At 41.5% G+C, this 18,191-nt stretch overlaps 1 protein-coding gene across 5 annotated transcripts in view; it reads right to left on the bottom strand.

Moving 5' to 3' along the window:
* Positions 1 to 18,191, bottom strand: part of LOC126194702 (protein croquemort-like) — a 185,309-nt gene that overhangs the window by 54,635 nt on the left and 112,483 nt on the right. For all 5 annotated transcript variants that reach the window (XM_049932937.1, XM_049932933.1, XM_049932936.1 and 2 more), the window contains one exon: positions 5,461 to 5,667. In XM_049932937.1, the coding sequence (XP_049788894.1) occupies positions 5,461 to 5,667 (207 nt within the window). The remainder of the gene's footprint in view (positions 1 to 5,460; positions 5,668 to 18,191) is intronic.

Here is an 18,191-nt window from a genome sequence, read left to right as displayed (position 1 = left end):
GTCAAACAGTGGAAGTGAACAGACCACAAGCGGCAGCTTGTCAATAGCGAACAGTTTGGACGTGACGTTGATTGCTCTTGGAGGAAGGCAGCTCCAACGTGTGAAATGTCAATTATCAAGTAATTTTAATCAGGCTATAGAGTGTTTAACAAAGGAAGTAAATTCCCTAGTAAGTGTCTGGATACAGTGGGAATTCAAATTGGATCGTTAATTTCAAGTTGTTTTCATTCATCTCTAGACCAAAGACTATTGATACTTCGGGGGTAGGGGGGTCAATGGAAACATGGTGCTTACATTAAGAAGCTTTCGGTTCCCATGGGTTTTGCTCTGAAATTTAAAGTTACTGTGCTCTTGACTGGCTAGGGGTCCGCCATGGATTTTTGACTGAAGACGGGGTTCTCCAGCTGAAAATGTTGGGAAGCCCTGAGGCAAGAGAGTAAAAGAAAACAGCAGAATCAAATGTCTTGAGACAGGTTTGTCAAGTGAATAAAACGAAGAACGCGAGCAGCTGCTCCTGGGTCATCCACTAAAATTTCATCCACAGTACATGGCAGACCAAGATCAATGCGCAGTGCTTTTAAAATTCGGACAGGACATTAAAATATGGCGTACCATCAGCAATTGCCCACATGGGCAGAACGGCGCCAGCGCAGCCATCAGCAAATGGCGATGGCTGAACCGGCACTATCCAATCTGTAACCGGGCCATAACGACCTCCTCGCGCCGAGAAGGGCGTGAAGAGGTAGTCCAAGCCGTGGGGAGAGGTTTCAAGGCTCGAAGCTTGTTTTCAGTAAGTGTAGACCAATCAGCATGCCACAGCGATAAAATGCGCTGACAAATGACCCTACTAAAATCAGATGAAAGCACACAACAAGAAGCTGTCCGAGGCTGGAGGACCGCAGCCTTGGCCGCAGCATCTGCAGCTTCGTTCCCAGGAATACCGTTATGGCCAGGAACCCACATAAAGGTAACCGGAGAATCGTCGTCCGCCAGCTGCTGAAGAGAGCGTAGGATCCGGTGCACGAAAGGGTGAACCAGATATGGCTCACTGAGGCTCTGGATTGCGCTCAGGGAATCAGAGCAGATGACATAAGCAGAATGTCAGTGGCGGTGGATGTAAAGAACAACCTGACAGAGGGCAAATAGCTCAGCTGTGAAGACCGAACAATGGCCATGGAGCCGGTATTTGAAACTGTGTGCTCCGACAATAAAAGAACACCCGACATCGTCATTGGTCTTAGAGCCATCTGTATAAATGAAGATCGTATTAATGAACTTCGAACGAAGTTCGACAAACCGCGAGCGGTATACCGAAGTTGGGGTAACCTCCTTTGGGAGCGAGCTGAGGTCAAGGTGAACGCGAACCTGAGCCTGGAGCCAAGGTGGCGTTTGGCTCTCACCCACTCTAAAGGTTGCAGGGAGTGGAAAATCAAGGTGCTGAAGGAAGTGATGAAAGCGAACCCCAGGGGGTAGCAGGGCAGATACATACAACCCGTATTGACTGTCGAGAGAGTCGTCAAAAAAGGAACGATAAGACGGGTGGTCAGGCATTGATAATAGCTGACAGACATACCGACAAAGCAGTATATCGTGCCGGTAGGTTAGTGGCAATTCACCGGCTTCAGCATGAAGACTCTCGACAAGACTAGTATAGAATGCTCCGATCACAAGACGTAACCCCCGATGTCGTATAGAGTTGAGGCGGCGTAAAATGGATGGCCGTGCAGAGGAGTATACATAATCCAGCTTTGAGCGGCCGATCGACTGATGTAAGCGAAGTAGGACAGTTCAATCCGCTCCCCATGACTTACTGCTGAGAATAAGGACATTTAGGGAACGGGTACAACGAGCAGCCAAATATGACACATGTGGAGACCAGCTAAGTTTCCTGTCAAATGTAAGACCAAAAAATTTTGCTGTCTCCATGAATGGGAGAGCAATGGGACCGAGATGTAAGGACGGTGGGAGAAACTCTTTGTAGCGCCAGAAGTTAATACAGACCGCCTTGTCGGCAGGAAAACGGAAGCCATTGGTGACACTCCAGGAGTAGAGATGGTCAAGACAACACTAAAGACAACACTAAAGACAGCACTCCAGGAAACATGTATGCTGCGCGCTGCAGTAGATGGTAAAATCGTCCACAAAAAGGGAGCCTGATACATCAGCTGGGAGGCAGTCCATTATTGGATTGATCACTATGGCGAAGAGAGCAACGCTCAAAACTGAGCCCTGTGGCACCCCATTCTCCTGGCAAAAGGTGTGACAGGACAGAACCCACACGTACCCTGAACTTTCGATCCAGTAAAAATGCACGAATAAAAAGAGGGAGGCGACCGTGAAGACCCCATGTATGCATGGTGCAGAGAATGCCCGCCCGCCAACAGGTGTTGTAAGCCTTCTCCAAATCAAAGAACACAGCCACTGTCTAGCACTTCCGCAAGAAGTTATTCATAATGAAGGTCGACAAGGTAACCAGATGGTCAATGGCAGAGCGGTGCCTACGAAATCCACATTGTACATTGGTAAGCAGGCGTTGAGATTCGAGCAGCCAAACCAAACGAGAGTTAACCATTCGTTCCATCACCTTACAGACACAGCTGATAAGGGAAATGGGTCGATAACTGGAAGCCAAGTGCTTGTCCTTCCCCTGCTAAGGAATCGGGAAAACAATAGATTCGCGCCAGCATGTGGGAACATGACCCTCAATCCAGATGCGATTATAAGTTCTAAGAAGAAAACCTTTACCCGCAGGTTCTTCAGCATCTGAACATGAATAGAATCAGGCCCCGGAGCGGAAGACCGTGACCGGGCAAGTGCACTTTCGAGTTCCCGCATGGTGAATGAGGCATTATAACTCACGATTCGAGGAGCAGAAGTTACGTGGCCTTGCCTCCTCTGCCTGTTTTCGGGGGTGGAAGGCAGAGTGGTAATGAGCGGAGCTTGAAACCTCTGCGAAAAATCAGCCGAAGGCATTGGAGACATCCTCAGGGGCCACAAGGACGTCATTCGCGACCGCCAAGCCAGAAACTGGTGAGGCGACCTTAGTGCCAGATAGCCAGCGCAGGCTACTCCCGACAACAGAAGAAGTGAAACTGTTGAAGGAGTTTGTGAAAGCAGCCCAGCTGGCTTCCTTGCTTTCTTTAATAACACGAGGACACTGCACACGTAATCGTTTATAATTAAACAATTCACCATCGTAGGGTGGCGTTTAAAGGTGCGTAAAGCACGTCGACGAGCACGTATAGCGTCTCTACATGCTGCAGTCCACCAGGGGACCGGTACAGGACATGGAGAAGAAGTAGTATGAGGGATGGAATATTCAGCAGCAGTGAGAATGACTTCCGTGAGGTGTGTGACCCGACTATCCCAGCTTGTGAAGTTTTGATCCTGAAATGTTGCCCTGGAAGAGAAGAGCCCCTAGTCTGCTTTAGAGATGTTCCAACTAGTTGAGCATGGAGATGGGTATGATGCAGGAGATGGATAACACAAGGGAAGAGGTCGCTCGAATACGTATCAGAAAGAGCGTACCACTCAAACCGACATACAAGTTTGGTAGTACATAAAGAGAGATCTAAATGGGAATAGGTGAGAGTTGGGTCCGAAAGAAAAGTAGGGGAGCCAGTATTGAGGCAGACAAGATTGAGGTGGTTGAAAAGGTCTGCTAACAGGGAGCCTCTCAAGCAGGATGCTGGAAAGCCCCCAAGGAGATGGTGAGCATTGAAGTCTCCAGTCAACAAAAATGGTGCAGGTAGCTGAGCAATAATTTGCATCATGTCTGCCCTAGTAACAGGAGACGATGAAGTGTAAACAGTGCAAACGGAAAATGTGAAAGTGGGGAGAGTAATTCGGACGGCAACTGCCTGCAGATCGGTGTGCAATGTGATGGGATCGTAGTAGGTATCATCCCAGAGCAGCAACATAACCCCTCCATGAGCCGGAATACCTGCCACAGGGGGTAGGTCAAAACGCACAGAGGTATAGTGTGCCAAGTCAATACGATCGCATGGGCGTAGCTTCGTTTACTGGATAGCTACTACGAATGGACAGTGCAAGCGTAGCAGCAACTAAGTCCTCTCGGTTGGAGCTAATGCCGCAAATATTCCAATGAAGAAGTGCCATCATGAGAAGAAAAAGGAGAAGCAAGAAGGGGTCACCTCTAAGGCCGCTGAGGGCCTGGCTTCGAGCAAGCACTGCACTGCCGCTATCAATAGGTGGAGAGTCATCGTCCATTTTTACAATAGGTTCGTCGGCCACCATGTTAAGATGGTCGGGAGGGGAAGCTTCATCCACTGGTGAACGGCCAGATGTTCAGCTACCAGCAGTGCGGCCAGGCAAAACGGATGACGACCTGGGGCGGCAACCGCTGGGTGGCGCAGGAGAAGAAACGCGCCGTGGCGGAGAAGGAGAACTTTTCTTCCTATGAGCCTTCTTGGAAGGGGTCGTTTAGTCAAAGTACTGGTCGAAGGCTGGAAGTTCGGGGTACGTAGGAAGTCTTCACAGGACGGTTCCTTCTTGAAGGTCCATGCATCTGACTTCTGTGTCTTAGCCTGATGAAGGTGCTTGCGTCTTAGAGGTGACGGGAGGAAGAGGAGACGTTGACCGGGCGATTTTAGCACTGGCCGAACGTACGACCATAGCGCTAAAGGTCAGATCGCATGTCTGCGTCAATACCTCCCTGGTGCATGCCTGGGTACACTGATGGTTCCGAAGGCAATTGGAAACATTTTTCCATGAAAGCATTGGCTGTCTTATCTCACAGTGGAATAAATGTCTTAACAGTTATGGTGATTACTTTTGAAATAATGAACCGTTTACTTTTTTCCCTCTGTCTTTTTTTTTTAATTTGACTGCCTCTTATAGATGATTAATTTCTTTATTTTCAAAGTTGAAATGAGCATTTTCATCTCATTATAGTGGATGAACAACTTAGTAATTTGAGAAGCAGCCATAAACATAAAGAAATAAAGTTACGTAACTGTTTGTCTCGTTGCAGGTATGCGTTTGCAGTACAAGTACACATCAAAGTACCTGTGCCACAGTATTGTAGCATGTTGCTACAGGAGGAAAAGAAAAAGGAGGTTCATTGATAAAATGGGATGTCATTTGGTAATTCGTTTTCGGCAGAAGTGGAAATATTGCAACCATGTCATGTCAATTCTTAGGACTTCTTTAGCTGCCTGGATCGGCCTGACACAGCTGCAAAATTTCCACTGCTCCCAATAATGAATTAACGCACAGTACTACTATTCATCAATAGGCTGCACTATTTTGCTTTGGTTGCTGTTGCATTTGGTATTGGTCTGTGGCATGGGTATTACAATGTGCACTGCAACTGCAGGCTTGCACCTACAAACAAACAAAACTTTAATTACCTAACTTTATTCTTCAATGTAATAATTTAAACTTTCATGATTAGTACTAATGAAAATTCAAAATGCAAAGATGCTTGTACATACTTACATCAACAAAGTATCCAAACTGCTTAAATGGTATTGAAATAGACGTGTTCAATTTATTTACAACATCCAGTATTGGGTCCTGGTAACCATCAAACAACAACTCTCTCACAGTCTTGTTTATAAACATTCCTTCTCCAGACACAGTCAACAAGGATGATAGTAAAACTCGTTCCACAGGTCCCATCAAACGAGCTAGGTAATTAAGAGTCTGGAAAAGACAGGAAACATTTTCAAAATTTTCACAGTGTTACTGCTTCAGACTATCACTCAACCAGTTTCTCAATTCTCAAGTTCGTTATGGTACTAGGTACAACTGAAATGATAAGCTAGAACTACGTAGAGAACTTTTAATATGAGAAAGTCCATTCTATATATACTTCGACTGTGAAGCAAGCCTGATAAGAGCTCAGAATACCTGTGACGCAGGTGAATATTTGATAAGATCATGCTCCATAATATTGTTTAACTTGGCATAGCTTAATAAAAGAAATTTTAATCCATAAACTGGAAACAATGTAAAGAGATCTTTAAAGATGCTCATGAAACTAAAATTAAACGGTGGAGTTCATTACGTAACAAGTCAATGAAGTACTTCAAGGGCAGCTTTTTACCAGTGAGTAGGTTAACAGCTTAGCTTCACAAACTACACCTAAGGAGGGGTACAAACTCTTGTAGACATTAATGTAGTATCAAAAATAGAATTCCCCCCTTACATTAGGCAAACCATCTCATCCTGGGGTCCGAGTGACCTTCCCTTTCTTTTTAACCTCATTCAACATAGCCCTCTCTCCTCCTCAAGAAAAGAATTAACTGTTCAAGAAGCTAGGATAGTTCTTGTACTTTTGCGCATAACTACTGGCAGCACTAAATATTTCACCTCCTTATGGCAAGTGATAGCCAGTAATTTCCTCTCTGAATTTCACTGAGTATTAATGTAGGAAACAGGTCATCATTTTCAAGTAAATGGGAACTACTGCATGAAATGTTGAGCAAACTGTCCTAAATAATATCTGAGATACTACTCTCTCTCCCTCCAATAATTCCACCTCCTTATAAATTAATAGCCTAGAGAGCAATTGCTTATGTGATAATGAAAGCCACAACTACGACACACGTAATCATCATAGACAGCTCAGGAATAACTTAACGAAAATGCCCACATCATATAAATCTCCCATAAGTTTTAGACAATAGGTTTTATGTATTTCCTCATGCTGTATTGTTACTGATATTTCTTTGTGTATGTAGAATTGATTAAACAGTGTTTTCTTTTTTCTAAGATAAATGATAGACCACATCAAATAATGGAAAATCCAGAACAGAAAATGACAATATTATGAAAAGGATAGATTGCTACTCGCCATATAGCAGAGATGTTGAATCGCAGATAGGCACAACAAAAACTAAACACATAAGCTTTTGGCCAGAAGGCCTTCTTCCAAAATAGACAACGTACACACACATCTTCACTGGAACACAGCTCACGCACATGACCACTGTCTCTGGCTACCGGGGATAGGCTCTGCTCTGGCCACAACAGCCAGAGATGGTGGTCACATATGCGAGAGCTGGATTTCCTTGAATGTGGATAGATGTATGTATGTAGTCAATTTCGGAAGAAGGCCTCCTGGCAGAAAGCTTGTGTGTTTAGTAGGCTTTTTGTTGTGCCTGTCTGCGACTCGACATCTCTGCTAAATGTTGAGTAGTAGTCTCTTCTTTTCATAATAAGTGACAGACCATTTGCTGAGAACAAATAATGTTTCTGGATATTTCATTTCTGCATTTCCCATTGTTGTAGCTATGTTGGCCTTTATTATGATAGATAGATCATCAGGAAAGCTTATCAGTCGAAGGTGGAAGGTCATTTATATATAACAAGAACAGGAGTGATCCCAGAAATGTACCCTGTGGCATTCCAGTAACAATGTGTCCTCACTCAGATGGAGATTCATCACGACAGCTGTACGAGTTATTTAACACGACCCTTTGCTTCCTATCAGTTAAATATGAAATTAAACATTTATTTATTCTACTTAGAAAGTCAAAGAGTTTACATTTCTCAAACAGAATGTTGTGATTTGCAGGTAGTTAAATGCTGTGGACAGAGCACAACAAATTCCAGCCAGATATTTTCATAAATCGTCAGCAAAATGAAAATGGTAGACTGCATGTTCAATGGATACGCCCTTCTGGAGTACAAACTGCGACTGACTCCTATTTGCAAATATTCTTAACCAGTCTCAAATGCATACCCTTTTTCCAAATTTTTTGAGAAATAAGTTAATAATGTAACAGGTCAACAGTTATTAAAACCTGCCTTACTGTCTTTCTCATAGAGGTGTCTAATAATGGCATAGTTTAGCACATCTAGAGAGATACCCTGTGAAGGAGGTGCATTAAATATATATGACTGAGTATAGCAGGTATACCTGAAGAATATGCTTTTAATATTTTGTTTGAAATGCTATCAATCCACTGAGAATTTTTACTTTTAAGAGAGTTAATTATTTACCCAATTTCTCTGGAAGAAACTTGAGTAATCTCTGACTGGAAGCTTGTGGTACTGACTGTTGCATATACTACAATGCTTTACCTTTTGGCCTGACTGTACCTAAACTCCCAGTTACATTTAGGCTTCAATTTCTAAATATGCTTGCTAGATGTATGGAATCATTTAATATTTCATCATTATTATCTTTAAATACTGCAGTGTCTCATTCCCTGACAGACTTTCTGGCTTTTCTTCTAATTTCATTTTAATTTCAGAGTTAAAAATCTGTTATTATCCGCAAGCCCTCTGGTTTCATCTTATAACTTTTCTCAATAAAGAACAATACCTTCAACAATAGTCTAGATCACGGCTAGCAGCAGTTATGGCAGTTTCTCGACTGCTCAAAATGGTTCAAATGGCTCTGAGCACTACAGGACTTTAACTTCTGAGGTCATCAGTTCCCTAGAACTACTTAAACCTAACTAACCTAAGGACATCACACACATCCATGCCTGAGGCAGGATTCGAACCTGCGACCGTAGCAGTCCCACGGTTCCAGACTGTAGTGCCTAGAACCGCTCTGCCACCCCGGCCGGCTCGACTGCTCAAAGGTTGGCTACATGACAGGAGAGAAAAGAAGCAACGTATTTTTAATAGCGAAATAGAAAACCATTTTCTTTAGTGTCATCACAAGTATTTGTTTTTCCCCGAATGTATCATGAATTATAAGGTTGTTAAGTTTGGACATAATGGCCCAGTTGCAACTGCAATAGTCGAATATTTATGATAAGCAGTATTTTAAATTTCACTGACAAGTGCAAATAAGTGAAATTTATACTCCTGCTTATCACAAATATTAAGCTTTTTTCTGGACATATCCCAATTTCCAAGTTTGTGGTTAGGCTGGGACCCAAGGGCACAGATTAAATTTATAATCTTCATTGTTACAATTTTTTTTTACTTCTTTGAGTATGTCAAATTATGAGATTGTGGTTCAGTTGGGATGACAATTTGGTTACAATGTGACTGGCAAAGGCAATGAATGTGAAAACTAAAACACCTGGTTATGGTGACAGACAGCTTAGCTCAAAGCCTAGGTTCAGTTGGAACACAAGAGTTTGACTCATAAAATTAAATGAATAATCTTTGTTGTCAATTTTTTTCTTCTGAATATGCCACAAATTATGCATTTGTGGTTAGGATGGGATTTAATACCATGGCGTAAATTAAATTAATAATCTTGGTTGTCAAAATATATGCCCATTTTTTCCAATATGTTATGATTTCAGAGGCTGTGACATACTGACGTGATAATGTGACAATATGCTTCAAAACAAGGCATCTGCTTGCTGCTCTCTCACCAGCTGCATAGAACCTGCAGCTGACACACCCTCTTTTCTTCCTAGCTCACCTCGCAGCGAGTGCTGAAAACACTGCTGCACAGAACATGTAAGTTCGCCCCTGGCCCTGGTCTAGAGTTTTACCATACTTTTCATAATTTGAAAGCAGCTGCACATCTGTACTTATTCTCTCCATATGGTACAGTTGTTCAATGATACTTCAATGTCTTCTCATCCACAGTTCCTATGACCGACCACTGGTACGATAAGTCATGATTTTCATTGGGACACAGCTGTGAAGGGCACAGACAAATTTACTTAGAAATGTGTTGAACCTGGAATTTGCATCCATTACTTAATCCTAGCTGATGCTTTTGTAGTTTCCTTCTGAAAGTTTGTGGTGCGATTTCATTAACTATTCCTTTGGCTTTCCTAGTTGACAGACAATTTGGAGTTATGTTGTCTACAATAGTTAATTGATATTGAAATCTTAAAGTTTAATATGGTTTCAATTTTTTTGACTACTTCTGAAAAATTTCCCAGTGGGGACCTGCTAAGAGTAATAACTTCACGCCTTCCTAGATCATTTATGTATAATAAGATTACGAACTTCTCTGAAGTTAATAGTCATCAACTGAAACAAACACAGACAGTGATCAGACAGAAGATATAATTATTAACTAAGGTGAAAGCCAAGGGTGTGGACTATCTCCTGCTGTTTTTAATATTTACACTGACTTTATTCTTCATAAATGGAATTGTACAGTAAAGAAAGGAATTAAGATAGCAAATGATGAGAACATGAATATTATATACTTATTTTGTAAATAAAACCGCCTTCTCTTGATGCAACTTAAATTATATATCCCAGACACATTTCGCCTTTTTGTTACTCTAAGGTATCTTCAATGGGATCTATAACAGTACAGTTTCGTTACTGTTAGATTATCAAACAGTTCACTTTTCATTTTCTTACGTAAATAAGTAATTGCTTACAGTTCGCTGGGATGTGTGTTTCCTCTCATCTGGTCCAGAGATTGCACTACCACATTATTTCCAAAATATAAGCACAAGTTTGTATTCCAAACTTTTTCACACTGTTCAGGATGTTTCTTTTCTTCTTTTTTTTGGTTAAGTTTGTGTGCGCGCGCGGAGGGGTTGCTCGTTTGAGTTTAAGAGCACTGAATATGAATGTAATAACTGTTAGAGTGTGGTTGAAACTTTTGGTTTCAATGTTCTGTGGAGGGGTTCATGGACAAGTGAGTGAAAAGTGTTGGGTATCATCATCATCATCATCATCATCATCATCATCATCTACTACTACTACTACTACTACTACTACTACTACTACTACTACTACTACTATGATATTAATCCTCTCCAGGAGCATTATCCCATTATTTAATGAATTATTTGGCGAGTGTACTTTATCATTCAACAGGGTTTTCCTTTCTGCTTTGGTTTTCTGCATGTGGTAATTTCCTTGCAGTGTTCAGTGGTGTTTTTTTTAATCATTGATTCTAATTATTTTCACGTCTTCTCCAGTGGTTGATTTGTGGTTATGTTCTCTTAGGTGTTCTGCAAATGTGAAGGGTTTTGTCCCATACTTCCAGGCTATCATGTTTTCTTTGTGTCTGACATCAAATGTTTCCTCTGTTTGTCCTATGCACCTGCCTTCACAAGTGCCACACTGTAGTTGACATACCTGCTTTCTGGTACATGTGTCTGTTTTTTGTCAGTTTTGGGATGTATTTTTGTATAGAACTGTCTCCTGTGTGTGCTATGTTTATTCCCTGCCATTTGAAAATGTTGGTGATTTTATGTGTGAGTTTGTGTTTGTATGTCATTGTCTACCATCTTGTGGTTTTTTCCCCATCTTTTTCTGATTGTTCTGTATGGTTGTTATGGTACTGAGTGTTTGTGTTTGGTTCTTGTGTGGTGTTGTCTGTGGTGTTCTGCAAACTCTCACATAAAATCACCAACATTTTCAAAAGACAGGGAATAAACATAACATTCACAAGAGAGGGTTTTATATAAAAATATGCCCCAAAACTTACAAAAAACAGACAAATACCAGAAAGCAGGTATATATCAACTACAGTGTATAACTTTTGAAGCGAGATGCATACGACAAACTGGTAGAACATTTGATGTCAGACACAAAGAACACATGAGAGTCTGGAAGTATGGGACAAACCACTTCACATTAGCAGAACACCTAAGAGAACATAACCGTGCAAACCAACCACTGGAGAAGTGAAAACAATTAGAATCAACAATAAAAAAAAAACACCTAGCCATACAGGGAAATTACCACAGAGAAAACCAAAGCAGAAAGAAAAACCCTGTTGAATGATCAAGTACACATGCCGAACAATTCATTGTTTACACTTACAGATAAAATAATGGAATAACGTTCCTAAAGAAGACTAATATTATCATTATCATAATAACAATATCACCCAACACTTTTCACTCACTTGTCCATGAGCCACTCCACAGAACATTGCAACCAAAACAGCTATTACATTCATATTCAATGCTCTATAACTCAAAGCACCCCCCCCCCCTCTCTCTCTCTTATATATATATATATATATATATATATATATATATATAACAGAGGGAAACATTCCACGTGGAAAAAATATATCTAAAAAGAAAGAAAGTGATGAGACTTACCAAACAAAAGCGCTGGCAGGTCGATAGACACACAAACAAACACAAACATACACACAAAATTCTAGCTTTCGCAACAAACGGTTGCTTCGTCAGGAAAGAGGGAAGGAGAGGGAAAGATGAAAGGAAGTGGGTTTTAAGGGAGAGGGTAAGGAGTCATTCCAATCCCGGGAGCGGAAAGACTTACCTTAGGGGGAAAAAAATGTCTGCTTGTGTCTGTGTATATGCGGATGGATATGTGTGTGTGTGCGCGAGTGTATACCCGTCCTTTTTTCCCCTAAGGTAAGTCTTTCCGCTCCCGGGATTGGAATGACTCCTTACCCTCTCCCTTAAAACCCTCATCCTTTCGTCTTTCCCTCTCCTTCCCTCTTTCCTGATGAGGCAACAGTTTGTTGCGAAAGCTTGAATTTTGTGTGTATGTTTGTGTTCGTTTGTGTGTCTGTCGACCTGCCAGCACTTTCATTTGGTAAGTCATATATATATATATATATATATATATATATATATATATATATATATAACACACACACACACACACACACACACACACACACAAGCGCGTGCGCAGAAGTTAGTTTTCAACGTATACTTTGTTTGTTAGGTTGGCAACATACAGGTAAACAAAACAAAAAGGAGGAAATACATAAAGAAGTTACGATGATGACAATGATGATTATTAGTGTTTTAGGGCGCACAACAACGAGGTTATCAGCGCCCGACGATGTTCACATTTTTAAAATCATTGTTCGAACAAATAGCTATAACTAGTGGCAAAACGAGTAACAGTACATCACAAAAAAAGGAGAAACACGGTGAACAGTGTGAGAAAGTTAGGAATACAAAATTGTGGTTATGTTTCGGAAATAAAGTGGTAGTGTGATATCCAGACCAGATGAGACGAAGTGCAGAGCCCAGCAAATTAAGTAATTACTTATTTACGTAAGAAAATGCAAAGTGAACTGTTTGATAAACTAAAAACAACATAACTGTATCATTATAGAGCTCACTGAAGATGCCTTAGAGCAAGAAAAAGGCGAAACGTGTCTGGGAAAAATAAATTAAGCTGCAGCAAGAAAAGGCAGTTTTATTTACAAAACAAGTAATTCTGTGCTTGCTGCGGCAGATGACCACGCAAACAAACTTGTTACATGAATAGTTTTGACAACTGACTGACCAGTCGTTTTGTTCTTCAGTCAGTTTTTTAGTTTTTTCGGTTAAATGAGAAAGCTGTCTGCAGCCACGTCACCTGCATTTACAATTTTCACTCACTCCGGATGTGAGTAGTTTCACTCAATGTGAGAAAATCTAATGACAAGTCTTTGACGAATATGTCTCTTATAGCAATGTTTTCACACAGACTCTGGGTCCAAGAGATTTCACTACATGGATCACATGGAACGCACACACAATCTGACATGGCTAAATTCAATTTTTAATTAATGGACATCATCACACCTTTATGGTAAAATGAAATGCAAACATTTGCTCAATTTTGGCAATGTTCCTTTCTTCTTCACGTATACTTAAGGGAACTTTAATGCTCAACTTTGTACCCCTAACAATACATCAACTCAATTAGTTACATGTTCGTTTGCATCCTGAACCACAGCAATACAATAATCAATCGTAAGTGATGAAAAGAATAGTCTATTGAGTACATAATTAAATTGATATGTATAACTCTTTATTCTAACTTCAACAATGTGGGAAAAAGACAGATTGCCACTTACTGTAAAGAAAACATGTTAAGTTGCAGACAGGCACAATTAAAAGACACTTACATAAAGCTTTTGGTCACAGCCTTCGTCAGTAAAAGAGACAGAATGCATTCCAACCTGAGTTGCTGCAGTTGCGCACGCGCGCAGGTGTGTGTGTGTGTGTGTGTGTGTGTGTGTGTGTGTGTGTGTGTGTGTGTGCGCTTTACTGATAAAACCTGCAGCCAAAAGTTGTACTTAAGTGTCTTAACTGTGCATGTCTAACTTCATGTGTCTTCTTTATGGTAAGTAGCAATCTATCTTTTCCTACATTGTTGTTACTCCTGCCTGGAGCTACATAGTTGATATTCCTACCAGGTCTTTCCATCGTCTGATATTATTTTAACTTTGGTGTACATCAAGGTGTCTTCACATAATTCTGAGGGTAGAGCTAGCCTCTGGAGATGTGTGTGCCCTGGTTGTATGCCACTACTTTAGTTCAACTGATGAAAGTACTACAGACTAGTTTCACTCAGGAGAATGACTGGATAGCTCAGTCAGCTGACACAATAAAGAGTGGTTTTAGTTTAAAGACTGAATACGAGGGGGGCAGGGTCGAAAAATTTCTAGCCCAACAAAGAATGAAAGAAATTTCATAATATCAATTTATTTTATTTTTTTGTGTGTGTACATGAGACTGTGGTTCATGGTGTGGGTTCCTGTAGTCATGTCCTAGCTGATAAACCACGGGCAACGTATGAGTGGCCAAGTAAGTGGTCCTGATACCAGTTACTTTGGAATAAGGCTGGGCATCTCTGACATATTCTGAGTCGTGGTCACCTTTGTGCTCATACGGCAAGGACCACCAAATCCACCGGTTAGTCCCTCAACCGTTAGGGGTAAAACCCAATGGGACTCAGGGCAAGTAAGGCTAGCAACCTGCTTCCCTGGTACTTTAACTATGATGCTGGCAACAATCAGAGCAAAATGCCTCGGACCTTTGGAGGTGACTGAGTCCCACCTCTAACTGACAAACCAGGGACTCCCAAGATACGATTTGGCAAACAAATGGTAATGAGGTGGGGAGCTATTAATGTCAATGGGGGCTACTCTGGGAAGAAGGTAGAGCTGGCAGAGGCTGTAAGTAAGATGGGGCTGGACGTTTTAGCTGTTAGTGACATTCGGGTAAGGGGTGAGAAAGAAGAGGAAGTGGGAGAATACAAGGTCTACCTGTCAGGAGTCAAAGCAGGAATAGCACAATGGGGTGTAGGGCTTTACATCAGGAAAGAAATGGAACCTGGCGTAGTTGCAATAAGGTATGTAAACGAATGACTGATGCGGATAGATTTGACAGTGTCTAGCAAGAAAATTAGGATTGCGTCAGGATATTCACATTGTGAAGGGACAGCTCAAGATAAGATGGATAGTTTTTATGATGCACTCAGTGATGTAGTTGTTAGAGTAAAGGACAAGGACAGTGTTCTGCTCATGGGTGATTTTAATGCCAGGATTGGAAATCGAACAGAAGGGTATGAAAAGGTTATGGGTAAATTTGGAGAGGATATGGAGGCCAACAGGAATGGAAAACAACTCTTGGATTTCTGTGCCAGTATGGGCTTAGTAATCACAAACTCCTTTTTTAAACATAAGACCATTCACCGGTATACTTGGGAAGGCAGGGGAACCAGATCTGTCATTGACTATATAATAACAGATCAGGAATTCAGGAAGGCTGTGAGGGACACACGTGTATTCAGGGGATTCTTTGATGACACTGATCATTATTTAATCTGCAGTGAAATTGAGATTGTCAGGCCGAAAGTGCAGGAGGTCAGGTCCATATGTAGGAGGATAAGAGTGGAGAAACTTCAGGATAAGGAAATCAGGCACAATTACATAACAGCGATCTCAGAAAGGTACCAGTTAGTTGAATGCAGTCAATTACAGTCATTGGAAAAGGAATGGACAAGGTACAGGGACACAGTACTAGAAGTGGCTAAAAAATGTCTTGGAACAGTAGTGTGTAAAAGTAGGATGAAGCAAACAGCTTGGTGGAATGACACAGTCAAGGCAGCCTGTAAAAGGAAAAAGAAGGCGTATCAAAAATGGCTACATACTAGAACTCAGGTAGACAGAGAAAGTTATGTTGAAGAAAGAAACAAAGCCAAACAGATAATTCCAGCATCCAAGAAGAAATCTTGGGAAGACTTTGGAAACAGGTTGGAGACTATGGGTCAAGCTGCTGGAAAACCATTCTGAAGTGTAATTAGCAGTCTTCGAAAGGGAGGTAAGAAGGAAATGACAAGTATTTTGGACAGGTCAGGAAAACTGCTGGTGAATCCTGTGGATGCCTTGGGCAGATGGAGAGAATATTTTGAAGAGTTGCTCAGTGTAGGTGAAAATACGATCAGTAATGTTTCAGATTTCGAGGTAGAATGGGATAGGAATGATGATGGAAATAGAATCACATTTGAGGAAGTGGAGAAAATGGTCAGTAGATTGCAGTGCAATAAAGCAGCTGGGGTGGATGAAATTAAGTCTGAACTCATCAAATACAGTGGAATGTCAGGTCTTAAATGGCTACACAGGATAATTGAAATGGCCTGGGAGTCGGGACCGGTTCCATCAGACTGGACAAAAGCAGTAATCACACCAATCTTTAAACATGGAAACAGAAAAGATTGTAACAACTACAGAGGTATCTCTTTAATCAGCGTTGTGGGTAAAATCTTCTCAGGTATTGTTGAAAGGAAAGTGCGAGTATTAGTTGAGGACCAATTGAATGAAAATCAGTTTGGGTTTAGGCCTCAGAGGTTGTCAGGACCAGATCTTTAGCTTACGGCAAATAATGGAGAAGTGTTATGAGTGGAACAGGGAATTGTATCTGTGCTTTATAGATCTAGAAAAGGTATATGACCAGGTTCCTAGGAGGAAGTTATTGTCTGTTCTACGAGATTATGGAATAGGAGGCAAACTTTTGCAAGCAATTAAAGGTCTTTACATGGATAGTCAGGCAGCAGTTACAGTTGACGGTAAATTGAGCTCATGGTTCAGAGTAGTTTCAGGGGTAAGACAAGGCTGCAACCTGTCTCCACTGTTGTTCATATTATTTATGGATCATATGTTGAAAACAATAGACTGGCTGGGTGAGATTAAGATATGTGAACACAAAATAAGCAGTCTTGCACATGCGGATGACCCAGTTGTGATGGTAGATTCGATTGAAAGTTTGCAAAGCCATATTTCAGAGCTGGATCAGAAATGTAAGGACTATGGTATGAAGATTAGCATCTCCAAAACGAAAGTAATGTCAGTGGGAAAGAAATATAAACGGATTGAGTGCCAAATAGGAGGAACAAAGTTAGAACAGGTGGACGGTTTCAAGTACTTAGGATGCATATTCTCACAGGATGGCAACACAGCGAAAGAACTGGAAGCGAGGTGTAGCAAAGCTAATGCAGTGAGCGCTCAGCTACGATATACTCTCTTCTGCAAGAAGGAAGTCAGTACCAAGACTAAGTTATCTGTGCACCGTTCAATCTTTCGACCAACTTTGTTGTATGGGAGCGAAAGCTGGGTGGATTCAGGTTGCCTTATCAACAAGGTTGAGGTTACAGATGTGAAAGTAGCTAGGATGATTGCAAGTCCTAGTAGATGGGAACAATGGCAGGAGGGTGTCCACAATGAGGAAATCAAAGAAAAACTGGGAATGAACTCTATAGACGTAGCAGTCAGGGCGAACAGGCTTAGATGGTGGGGTCATGTTACACGCATGGGAGAAGCAAGGTTACCCAAGAGACTCATGGGTTCAGCAGTAGAGGGTAGGAGGAGTCGGGGCAGACCAAGGAGAAGGTACCTGGATTCGATTGAGAATGATTTTGAAGTAATAGGTTTAACATCAGAAGAGGCACCAATGTTAGCACTGAATAGAGGATCATGGAGTAATTTTATAAGGGGGCTACGCTCCAGACTGAACGCTTAAAGGCATAATCAGTCTTAAATGATGATGATGACGATGATGATGTACATGAGACTGGTGCGAGAGAGAGAGAATGGTGTTGGACTGGCTTTCTTTCTGTCGAGAGGTTTGTTCTGAGTATGCTAATTATAAGGAGAAGTTTGACAGGCCAGGTGTGGTTGTTCATATTGACAAGTCTCAGTTCAATACGATGAAGTATGGGAGGGGCAGTTTTCAGATTGGTTTGTGGGTGTGGGGAGCTGTTGTGTTTTTACGACTTTGGAGGGCCGTAGTAATGGCAAATTGGTGCATTTTAATCAAGAATATATTGAGGGGAGCTATATAGTTTCTGATGGATTTTGTCTACATGGGTTTGGGAAAGTGAGGTTATGAGCATTTAGTTGTTAAATCTCATTTAGATGAGAACTGCTGGCAAATGAGCATCCCTGGGGATAATTGTATTTTTCACATTTTATGAGGCCTGTGGGTAGGACGTACAGGTCGAGGGTGATGAGTTACGGGGGTTGTTTTTGCATTAATTTTTTGGGCAGAGGGGGTACTGGTTGTGAA

The sequence above is a fragment of the Schistocerca nitens genome, chromosome 7, assembly GCF_023898315.1.
Source record: "Schistocerca nitens isolate TAMUIC-IGC-003100 chromosome 7, iqSchNite1.1, whole genome shotgun sequence".
Classification (NCBI taxonomy): domain Eukaryota; kingdom Metazoa; phylum Arthropoda; class Insecta; order Orthoptera; family Acrididae; genus Schistocerca; species Schistocerca nitens.
This window is presented reverse-complemented; position numbering and strand designations above follow the sequence as displayed.